This window comes from Schistocerca gregaria, chromosome 8 (genome assembly GCF_023897955.1).
Source record: "Schistocerca gregaria isolate iqSchGreg1 chromosome 8, iqSchGreg1.2, whole genome shotgun sequence".
NCBI lineage: Eukaryota > Metazoa > Arthropoda > Insecta > Orthoptera > Acrididae > Schistocerca > Schistocerca gregaria.
Genome location: NC_064927.1, coordinates 114482045 through 114493655, shown reverse-complemented (window position 1 = coordinate 114493655; position 11611 = coordinate 114482045). Strand labels below are relative to the sequence as shown.

Here is an 11611-nt window from a genome sequence, read left to right as displayed (position 1 = left end):
TTCCTCTCTTGCTGAAGGGGTCCCTCGGGGCTCTACCTTCCTCTGTTTCTTCTCCTACCCAGCCGGATGTGAGCCAGTGGCTGATGTTTCCGCCAGCTGCTGGTTGTAGGGCTTCTGCATCGTCGTCAGCCTCCGACGCTCCTTCAGAGAAGCTCTCCCAGCCCTCTAACCCAAAGGACAGACACGAGAAAAAGGAACGGAATGTGTCCAAGAAGAAGGCCGTTCCAGCGGTTTCAGTACCGCCTGCTGTAAATAGTTCTGGGGATGAGGTGGAGATCCTCGCCTCTGCAGCCTATCTCGCCCTCACGGAACCCTTGGGGGGCCTTTCCTATGGACACAGCTGACTCTCCCCCGGTGGCCGTCTGCCTCTTAGTCGCCTTCACGCCCTTACAGTCCCTTACTGCTTCCATTATCCAGTGGAATTGCGGCGGTTATTTCCGCCAACTGCCTGAGCTCCGGATGCTTCAGAGTGTTTCTCCTGTTCTCTGCATTGCTCTTCAGGAAACTTGGTTTCCAGCAATGCGGACCCCCACCCTTTACGGTTATCGGGGATACTATAAGAACCGCGCTGCCTGTCAACGAGTGTCAGGTGGAGTTTGCCTCTTTGTTCACCACTCTGTCTGCAGCTCGCCAGTACCCGTTCTGACGCCTTTAGAAGCAGTCGCTGTCAGGGTTGAGCTCTCGCAGGCTATTGCTGTTTGCTCTGTTTACATTCCTCTGGATGGGGAGATCCCCTGACATGTCTTGGCTGCGCTGCTGGCTCAACTCCCGCCACCACTGATGCTTCTGGGCAATTTCAATGCCCACAACCCTGTATGGGGTGGGACTGTCTCTGCTGACCGCAGTCGTGCCTTGGAGAATGTGTTGGCTCAGCTCGACCTTAGCCTCTTGAACACCGGTGCTCTCACGCATTTCAGTGTGGCCCATAGCTTGTTCTCGGTCATCGATCTCTCTCTTTGCAGACCTGGACTTGCCCCATCCCTCCACTGGAGAGTGCATCCTGACTTGTGTGGTAGTGACCATTTTCCCATCTATTTGTCACTGCCCGTCATTTTTCTGGGCGCCTGCCCCACTGGGCTCTCAAGAGGGCTGATTGGCGGGCTTTTACCTCCGCTGCCACCATTGAGTCTACCCCACAGGGTGACATTGACGAGGTGGTTCGTATCTTGACCACGTCCAATCATTTCTGCTGCCGAGGCTGCCATCCCCCACTCCTCTGGACTCCCTCGGAGGAAGGCTGTATCCTAATGGTCGCCGGAGATTGCTGAGGTCATTTTGTACCGTAGGCGGGCTTGCCAGCGTCATAGGCAGCACCTGTCTCTGGAGACTCTCATCACCTTTAAGAGGCTCCATGCCTTGGCCCAACATCTTATTGCACGGCGTAAGCAGGAGTGCCGGGAGAGGTGTGTCTCATCCTTGGGCTCCTGTGTCTCCCCCTCGCTCGTGTGGTCCCGGATCCTATGGGTGTCCCTGGGATCTTCCTGGACGGCACTGTCTGCTCGGACGCTACCATTGCTGACCACCTTGTCGCGCACTTTGCTACGAGCTCTGCGACTGCAACTTACCCCACTGCCTTTCACTCTCTAAAGGAGCGAGCTGAGCAGACGTCGTTATCATTCCACACGCATCGTTCTCCTTTAGCGAGAGGGAATTCCTTGCTGCCCTCCCCGATTGCCCTGATACAGCATCAGGACCAGACTGCATCCACGTGCAGATGCTGAAGCAATTCTCCAGGGACTGCCAGAGACACATGCTCAACATCTTTAACCGCATTTGGAGCGAGGGTGTGTTCCCGTCGCAATGTCGAGAAGATGTTATTGTCCCCATCTTGAAGCCCGGTGCGGACCCACTGGAGGTGGACAGCTATCGTCCCATTACCCTCACCAACGTTTTGTGCAAATTGCTCGAATATATGGTGGGGCGGCGTTTGTGTTGGGTTCTTGCATCGCACGGTCTCCTCGTTCCATCCCAGGGTGGATTCCGTCGTGGCCGGTCTGCTGCGGACACTTTGGTGCGGCTGGAATTTGCTATCCATACGGCCTTTGCCCAGAGTCAGCCTCCCCTTGCTGTATTTTTTGATCTGCGGAAGGCATATGACACCACATGGAGGCATCACATCCTTGCTACGTTGCATGAGTGGGGTGTCTGTGGTGAGCTCCGGGCTTTTCTTCAAACCTTTTTATTGCGCCGCTCTTTCCGGGCGCAAGCCGGTGCCGCCTCTAGTTCATCTTGTATACAGGAAAATGGGGTCCTGCAGGGCTCGGTGTTGAGCGTCTCCTTATTTCTAGTGGCTATTAATGGTCTGGCTGCAGCCGTGGGGTGTCTCCTTCTTTGCATGCCGACAACTTCTGCATCTCATTTAGGTCAACGACTATGGGAGGCGCCGAACGCAGGCTGCAAGTAGCGGTTTGCAAGGCAGCTTCATGGGCTCTGACTCATGGTTTTCAGTTCTCTGCAGCCAAGACTCGAGTTATGCACTACTGCAGGCGTCGGACGGTCCACCCGCATCCTGAACTTTACCTCGACGGCCACCTACTTGAAGTGGTGGACACTAGCCCCTTCTTAAGACACATCTTTGATGCCTGGCTCACATGGATTCCTCATATTACTCAGCTGAAGCAAAAGTGTTGGCGGCACCTCAACACCCTCTGCTGCCTGAGCTGCACGTCTTGGGGTGCAGATCACTGCATGCTGTTGAGATTGTACAGAGTCCTTGTGCAGTCCAGGCTTGATTATGGGACCCTGGCCTATGGGTCTGCACCACCCTCAGTGTTGACGTTGTTGGATCCCATACACCACTGTGGGGTTCGGCTTGCAACTGGCGCTTACCGTACGAGCCCCGTGGATAGTCTACTGGTGGAGGCCGGGGTTCCCCCGCTGCGGATTCGCCGCCATCGACTGCTCGCCGACTATGCTATCCACGTGCATTGCTCGCCAGGCCATCCCCATCATCGCCTGCTTTTCCCTGCCATGGTCCTCCATCAGCCCGAACGGCGACCTAGGTCTGGCTTTCTATTGCTCTCTGTGTCCAGTCCCTGGTGTCGGAACTGGGGTCATTCCCTCTTCTGCCTCCCTTCTGGGTCTATGCACTTATGCCTCCCTGGGCTATGCCCCGGCCGTTCGTCCATCTGGACTTGGCATGGGGACCCAAGGACTCGGTTCCGCCTGTGGTCCTCCGTCGCCGTTTTCTTGCGCTCCTCGCCTCATTTTCGGGCTGTGAGACTGTCTACACTGATGGTTCCCTGGTTGATGGTCGTACTACCTACACTTTTGCTCACGCTGCCCATGTTGAACAGCGCTCCTTGCCGGCTGGTTGCAGTATTTTTACTGCCGAGCTGGTGGCCATATTGCGCGCTCTTGAGCATATGCGTTCCTGCTCAGGTACGTCCATCGCCATCTGCAGTGACTCCCTGAGCAGCCTCCAGTCTATCGACCGCTGCTATACCTCTTCTCCTCTGGTATATTTATTCAGGAGTCTGTTTCTGCCATTACCCGCTCTGGTCGTTCGGTGGTCTTTGTTTGGACGCCAGGTAACGTTGGCATCCCGGGGAACGAACGTGTCGACAGGCTGGCCAAAGGGGCGATCGACGCCCCAGCTTTGGAGATCAGCCTCCCGGCTCGTGATCTGCAGTTGCGGCATAAGCTGCTTGGGATGTGGAATGATGAGTGGCGTGACCTGACTTTCCCGAATAAACTGCGGGCTGTTAAGGAGATGACCGACGTGTGTCGGTCCTTCCTGCGGGCTTCTCGCAGTGACTCTGTCGTCCTGTGTCGCTCCGCATCGGCCATACCTACCTGACGCACTGCCATATTTTGCGTCAGGAGGATCCCCCCCTGTGTTGGTGTGGGTCCCAGCTGACGGTTGACCACATTTTGTTGGAGTGTCCCCGACTGCGCACCCTCTGGCAGTCTTTTAATCTCCCGGGCATTTTGCCTTTGGTTTTATGCGACGATGCCTCCATGGCTGACGACATTTTAAATTTTATCCGTGGTAGTCCTTTTTATGGATCCGTTTAGGGAGGTCCTGCACCTTTTCCTTTCTGTGTCTCTTGTCCTCGACTCTCTCATAATTGGTTGCAGATTTTGGTATGTAGTCAGATGGTTGACTTTTTTCCCTTTTTTTTGTTCTCGTGGTCAGTCAACCAGTCTCCGGCCATCTTTTCTTCTGTTTCTTTCTGTCTGGTGTTCATCTGTACTCTTCTTGTCTGTAGTGTTCGTTGCCGCATTTGTGTTCTTTCAGTGCCTGGGGGAGTCTCTTTCCCCTTGGGGTTTTACCTGCTCCGCAAATTCGTCTCACCTGTTTTTGGAATGGGGGAGTCTGCTGTTTAGTCCCCCCTTAAACATCGCAACAACCACTACCACCACCTTCGAAGCCAGTAATGTAAGGCTAAATCATTTGGTCCAGTGCTATTGATCCATCCTGCAGTAATCATTTGATTTATAAATTCCCGCACTTGCAAATTACAGTGTGGCGGTACCTGATCCTGTTGATAAATGAAATCGTTCAAATCAGTCTCCATCTGTGGAAAAAGAAAGTTCTCATGCATATCGAGATATGTGCTTTCTGTAACAGTGTTCTGGGCAAATAAAAATGGAGAGACCCTCTGTTGTTGTACAACTTCATGTGGTTATTTCGTACACCATATCCTCACATTATGTCTGTTCACCTTTCCATTTAAATGGAATGTTGCTTTGTCGCTAAACGCTAAGCGTGGAAGAAAACTTTCATCATCCACACGTTGATGTTTGTCACCTCTACAAAGATCTTGCAGTAGCTGAACTTTGCATAGTTTCGTGTGCAAAGGTCGACGCAACACACGCCAGACGGACATCGGGGCCACGATGAGCTGTCGAGCTGCACGACGAACGGATTTCTGGGCACTCCCTGTGAAACTAAGGCAGATGTGAAACTTTCTGGCAGATTAAAACTCTGTGCCGGACCGAGACTCAACTCGGGACCTTTATCTTTCACGGGCAAGTGCTCTACCATCTGAGCTACCCAAGCACAACTTACGCCCCGTCCTCACAGCTTTACTACCGCCAGTACCTCTTCTCCTATTTTCCAAACTTCACAGAAGCTCTCCTGCGAACCATGCAGAACTAGCACTCCTGGAAGAAAAGATATTGCGGAGAGAAGTGCACACTTCGCTGCAGAGTGAAAATCTCATTATGGCTGATGTGTTCGGGGTCTGTGTCAGACACTCAGCAACGGCCGGGCTATTTGCCTTTACACAAACACGTGTTTCTCCGAATTGTTCGCAGGCCGGTCTGGCCAATCGTTTCTTGGCGCATCAGCCTGGATCCGCGCGACCGCTACAGTCGCAGTTTGGATTCGTGCCTCAGGCATGGATCTGAGTGATGTCCATAGGTTAGTTAGGTTTAAGTAGTTCTAAGTTCTAGCGGACTGATCTCAGATGTTAAGTCCCATAGTGCTCAGAACCATTTTTCGGAGTTGTTCATGCCATAGTCTAATGCTCTGTGCTGTAGGGGGATCCACACCATACCTAGAACAAAAGTTACGCCAAACAGTTATTACTGATTCGCACTGCGCAAAACATAGAACACAAAACGCTTTCTGTTATGCCGACACCATTTTTACTAGAACTGAAGTGGGTGCACACTCCTGCTACCTAGCGGGAATCATGTAAGTCTCGAGAGTTTGCTCTTTCCAACAGCACTTTGTTAACACACATATCTCAAACAATATTAGTTATGATTTTTTCAAAAACAGGATAATTTTTTTGATACATCCTATATAACGATGGAAGTAGGCCTTTCAATTTTAATATGTCGAGGATACTACGGCGCAGTTTTCCTACATCAACACTTCTGTATCGCTGTTTCTATCTCTACGCGATCAGGAACTATGAATGCCGTTAAAAAAGTATGCCGCTGCATTTTAAAAACGATACTAGCTTCCACATCTTAGTTGATACAAAAGTTAAGAGTATTACCTCCGCAACAAAATTAAGTTCTCCCCTACGTATTATCATTTACTGGAAACCTCGTTTTATACCTTGAACCATTCAGGAAATAAGAGGGATTTTACGCGTTAACACAGCGCATACTGCATTCTAGACTTACTGTACGAGATCTTTTGTCTCAAATGTGTTCAGATGCAACAGTAGTTTGTATGCTGGCAGATTTAGTGGTGTTTCCTCCTGTGCTTTTCGGTCAAAATTCCAAGCAGACCTATAGCTCGTTCTTGAGGCTAGTTCGTAGGAAAGAGTCAAATATCACGTGACTGTTCTGGCAGCCGTGGTACCGTATCGAGCTCTGCTGCGTATCTGTAAATCTCGAGTCCTGACGGTCGTAAGTATATTTCAACCAGATGTAGTAAACATGATGGTACTGCGACTCAGGTTAGATCTTCACTTCACTTTGTCAGTTCATACCTTTGTAGCTGGTTGTATTTCAAACTCTACGTACAGGAAACGTGTTCATACGACAACTGGGAGTAGGCTGAGAAGGCCAGAGGACGAGTATTGGCACGCTGTGTTTTGTTGCAGGGACAGTGGTGGTGCCCAAGTGCCGGCGCGACAGCCCAGATCTGGACGACTGCCTCCAGCGCGCCCTGCAGGCGTCTCTGCCGCTGCTGCTGCGAGGTGAGCCACTGCTGCGTCAGCATGTCGTACCCACCCTCGAAACCCCCCTGCGGGTCCGGGGGTAAGAATAGGCCCGCGGTATTCCTGCTTGTTGTAAGAGGCGACTAAAACGAGTCTCAACTGTTTCGGCCTTTAATGTGATGGTCCGCTAAGGCGTTTGACTACTCTGTTTTCAAATTTTTCCGTTAGTGCGTACCATTTGGGGAAGGACGCCCTATGTGGTGCATTCTATATCCACCTTGCCCTAAGATCTGGCATATTTGTTTTTTCCATGGAGTTGGACTTAAACTGAGCTTCCGTTCACATAGGCTGCAGTGTGTTCTGGGTAGCCTACAGTCCTTCATTGTGCACTTCCATCTTTGCTGTCTTTATTAATGGATGTTCGACACCCAACAACCAGCACAGTAGCCAGTCCGTTGTGGTGGGGTTGTCATGTACCCTCTTGGTGGTAGCCCCCTGACTACCCAGTGATCGCACTGCTGATGCCTGAGCTGCTACTTCCCCATGTATGCCGAGGAGTAGATGCCTATCCCTCTGGGGCATTGGGACTCCCGGCAAAGGCCATCCTGCAAGGTCTCTAAGCGATTGAGGTCTAACCTCAACGGGAAGAAATTTGATCAGAGATCATTTCGCTCCCTGGCCACTCCATGGGAGGAACATATGGCTAAAGAAGGCGGTACTGATTATTCACCCCGGTATCTAGTCTGTACCCGCGTTGATGGTGAATCATTTATGTCAACCAAACCCCAGTTTTTTGTGGAGCATATAGAAGACAAGTTTGGGGAGGTTTGGGGCTTGTCTAAAATGCGCTCTGGTTCAGTTCTAATCCAGGCAGCATGCTCTGCCCAGTCACGGGGGGTTGCTCACTTGCAATAAGTTAGGGAACATGTCTGTCAGCATCACACCACATAAGAGTCTCAACATGGTCGAGGGTATTATATTCCACAGGGATCTACTTCTGCAGTCGGACGATGAACTATGCGCCAACCTAGAACGAAGAGGTGTTCACCGGTGCCTTCATCTTGGCCTTTGAGGGTGTCTTACCCGAAAAGGTCAAGGTGATGGTTTACCGCTGTGATGTGAAATCATATATCCCTCCTCCGATGCAGTGTTTTAAATGCTGGAAGTTCGGGCACATGTCATCCCGCTGTACTTCCGGCATCACTTGTTGAGATTGTGGACGTCCTTTGGATCCCAATACTCCTCCTATCTGTGTTAACTGTGGAGAACACCATTCCCCCTGCTCACCGGACTGTAGGATCTTCCAGAAAGAAAGAAAGATAATGGAATATAAGACCTTGGACTGCCTCACCTACCCCAAGGCAAGGCGGAAATATGAGCGGCTAGATCCTGTGTGAATGACATCCACCTATGCCGATACTGCAACACCGGTACGATCCTCTCCCGTGTCGTCACGTACTGTTGCCTCTCAGCTATGTCAGTATGAACCAGCCCCCTTGGTTGTGGGGGGCACTTCCCCTCTGTTGCTCCTGCTCCATCTACTTCAGGAGCAACACCACTCCAACGATCGGGGACATTAGTTCCCCCGTTCCAGCCAGAGAAGCGTGAGACTTCTTCAGCTAGTCTAGTCAGGAAGGGGTCTCTTGGGGCCCTCTCATTCCAGGCTACGCTCAGAGCCAAAGCGGACACCCGCAAATTTTTGAAACAACCACCGGTCGCTGGTCACAAGGCTTCACGATCGTCGTCTGTCCCTGAGACTGACCCAGTGGGGCCCTCCCAGCCAGACCTGCCAAAGGCACAGCGTGCAAAGCAGTCGAAGAAAAAGGCTCCAAAGCATCCCGACATGGCGGTGGCACCTGTTCCACCGCAACATTCCAATTCTGCGTCTCAAGATGAGGTGGAGATTCTGGCGTCCGCTAAGGGCCTCGATCTCGCTGGTCCCCCAGACACCATTGATAGCACTAGCGCAAGTGCTCAATTGGAGGCAGCAGGTGACCCAGCGGCGTAATCGGCCTTTCCAGTCCCTTCACGCCTTTCTCATCCATGGACAATATCATCCTCCAGTCGAACTGCAGCGGTTTCTTCCACCATCTAGCTGAGCTCTGCCAACTTATCAGCGTTCACCCTTTCTTCTGCATTGCTCTTCAGGAAACTTGGTTTCCAGCAATGTGAGCCCTCGCCCTCCGTGGCTATCAGGGTTATTATAAGAACCGGGCATCTTATGAAAGGATGTCTGCTGGGGTCTGCATATATGTCCTTAACTCTCTTCACAGTGAGTCTGTCCCTCTACAAACAGCTTTAGAGGCTGTCGCTGTTCAGGTGTGGACGCCACAGGCTGTTACCATCTGCAGTCTTTATCTTCCACCGGATGGTGATGTCGCGCAGCATGTCCTGGCTGCGCTGATAGCACAATTGCCGCCACCTTTCTTGTTACTGGGCGACTTCAACGCCCATAACCCTCTGTGGGGTGGGTCAGTGGCAACAGGTCGAGGCGCTACCGTTGAGCATTTATTGGCGCAGCTCGATCTCTCGATTTTAAATGATGGTGCCTTCACACACTTCAGTGTGGCACATGGCACATACTTCGCCATTGACCTTTCGATCTGCAGCCCTAGCCCCTTATCGCCTGGCCAATGGAGAGTGCGTGACGACCTGTGTGGAAGTGACCACGTTCCGATTTTGCTGTCACTGCCACGGCGTCACACTTCTGGGCGCCCAAGCAGATGGGCTATGAATAAGGCTGACTGGGACTTGTTTTCCTCCACTGCCGCAATTGCGCCTCTCTCTAATGATGGCATTGATGCAGTGGTTCAATCCGTCACCACCGGCATCGTTACTGTCGCAGAATCTGCCATTCCCCGTTCTTCTGGGTCCCCTCGGCGGCGGACTGTGCCTTGGTGGTCGCCTGAGATCGCTGAAGCGATTAAAGATCGCCGGCGGGCGCCCCAGCGTCACAAGCGACATTCCTGCATTGAACACCTCATTACCTTCAAATGGCTGCGTACGCGGCCCTGCCGCCTTATCCGCCAAAGCAAGCAGGAGTGCTGGGAGCGGTAAGTGTCCACCATTTGATTCCATGTCTCTCCATCACAGGTCTGGGTCAAGATCCGACTCCTCTATGGCTATTGGACCCCTGTCAGCGTCCCTGCGCTCTCACTGAATGGAGCAGTTTGTACAGACTCCGACGAAATTGCCAACAGCTTGGCAGAGCATTTTGCTCTGAGTTTCGCTTCTTCCTATTACCCACTGGCCTTCCGCTCCATTAAAGAGCGGATGGAACGTCGGAGCCTTTCTTTTTGCACCCACCATTCTGAATCCTACAATACTCCATTCAGTGAGTGGGAATTTCACAGTGCCCTTGCCACTTGCCCTGATACCACTCCTGGGCCAGATCGCATCCACTCTCATATGCTGAAACACCTTTCACTGGCCTGCAGGCGACTCCTCCTCGACCTTTACAACCATCTCTGGATCAAGACTGAGTTTCCGTCGCAATGGCTGGAAAGCATTGTCATCCCCGTCTTGAAACCGGGCAAGAGCTATTTGGAGCTGGACAGCTACCACCCCATTAGCCTTACCAACGTTCTTTGCAAGGATGGTGAGCCGGCGCTTGAATTGGGTACTGGAGTCTAAGGCCCTTCTGGATCCGTCTCATGGTGGGTTCCGTAATGGACGCTCTGCCACCGACAATCTGGTGAGTCTGGAGTCGGCCATCCGTACTGCCTTTGCCCGCCGTCAGCACCTCGTCGCTGCCTTTTGGACATGTGAAAGGCGTACGATACCACATGGCGTCATCACATACTTTCTACGCTTCATGGATGGGGTCTCTGCCGATCTTTATCCGAAATTTTCTGTCATATCGTACCTTTCGCGTGGAAGTCGCGGGCTCTCATAGTTCCTCCCAGGTCCAGAAGAACGGGGTACCACAGGGATCTGTCCTCAGTGTCTGCCTATTTTTAATCGCAATAAACGTGCTCTCTGCAGCGGTGGGAAGTTCTGTCTCCGCTTCCCTGTATGCTGACGACTTCTGCCTTTACTATACCTCTACTGGCATTGCAGCTGCTGAACGGCAGCTACAGGGCGCTGTCTGCAAGGCGCAGTCTTGAGCTGTAGCGCATGGTTTCCAGTTTTCAGCTGCCAAGACTCGCGTCATGAATTTCTGCCGAACAGTCCATGCTGAGCCGCGGCTTTATCTTGATGACGAACTTCTTGCTGTGGTGGAGACCCACAGGTTTTTGGGTGTAGTTTTTGATGCCCGGTTGACTTGGCTGCCTCATATTCGGCAGCTTAAACAGACGTGTTGGCGGCATCTAAATGCTCTGAGATGCTAGAGCCACACAGCATCCCCATCTGCGTTGCGGGTGCTGGACCCAATCCTCCATAGTGGGAGACGCCTTGCCACTACTGCTTTCCGTACCAGCCCTGTGGACAGCATACTAGTGGAGGCAGGTGTCCATCCACTGCGGTTACGGTGCCAACGTTTGCTGGCCGCTTATGCTGCCCATGTTTTCTGCTTGCCCGGGCATCCTAACTATCAGCTACTATTCCCACAGTCACACGTCCATCTTCCGGAACGTCGGCCCATGGCTGGATGTATGATCGCGGTCCGCGTCCGAGAGCTTCTCTCCAGGCTTGGAGCTTTACCTCTTCCGCCTCATCTCCAGGCACCTCTGCATACACCTCCGTGGTCTGTGCCTCGCCCTCGCCTTCAGCTGGAATTGGCACAGGGCCCGAAGGACTCAGTCCCTTGGGAGGCCTTCCACCGCCACTTTCTTACCATCCTCGCAACGTATCAGGGATCTGGCATTGTTTACACTGACGGCTCGATGGTTCCTGGTCTTGTCGGTTATGCGCTAACTCTAGGGGACCATTCCGAACAACGTTCCTTGCCGGCTGGCTGCAGCATTTACACTGCTGAACTGGTCGCCATCTTTAGAGCCCTAGAATACATCCGCTCCTGCTCAGGTGAGTCCTTCGTGATCTGTAGCGATTCCCTGAGCGGTTTACGAGCTCTCGACCAGTGTTTCCCTCGTTCTCGTCTGGTG

The 11611-nt window shown here is 52.3% G+C and overlaps 1 protein-coding gene across 1 annotated transcript in view; it reads left to right on the top strand.

Moving 5' to 3' along the window:
- The first annotated feature begins 6626 nt into the window (after positions 1-6626).
- Positions 6627-11611, top strand: part of LOC126285065 (uncharacterized) — a 53416-nt gene continuing 48431 nt past the window's right edge. Inside the window, exon 1 of the mRNA XM_049984388.1 lies at positions 6627-6666. Coding sequence (XP_049840345.1) covers positions 6627-6666 — 40 coding nt within the window. The remainder of the gene's footprint in view (positions 6667-11611) is intronic.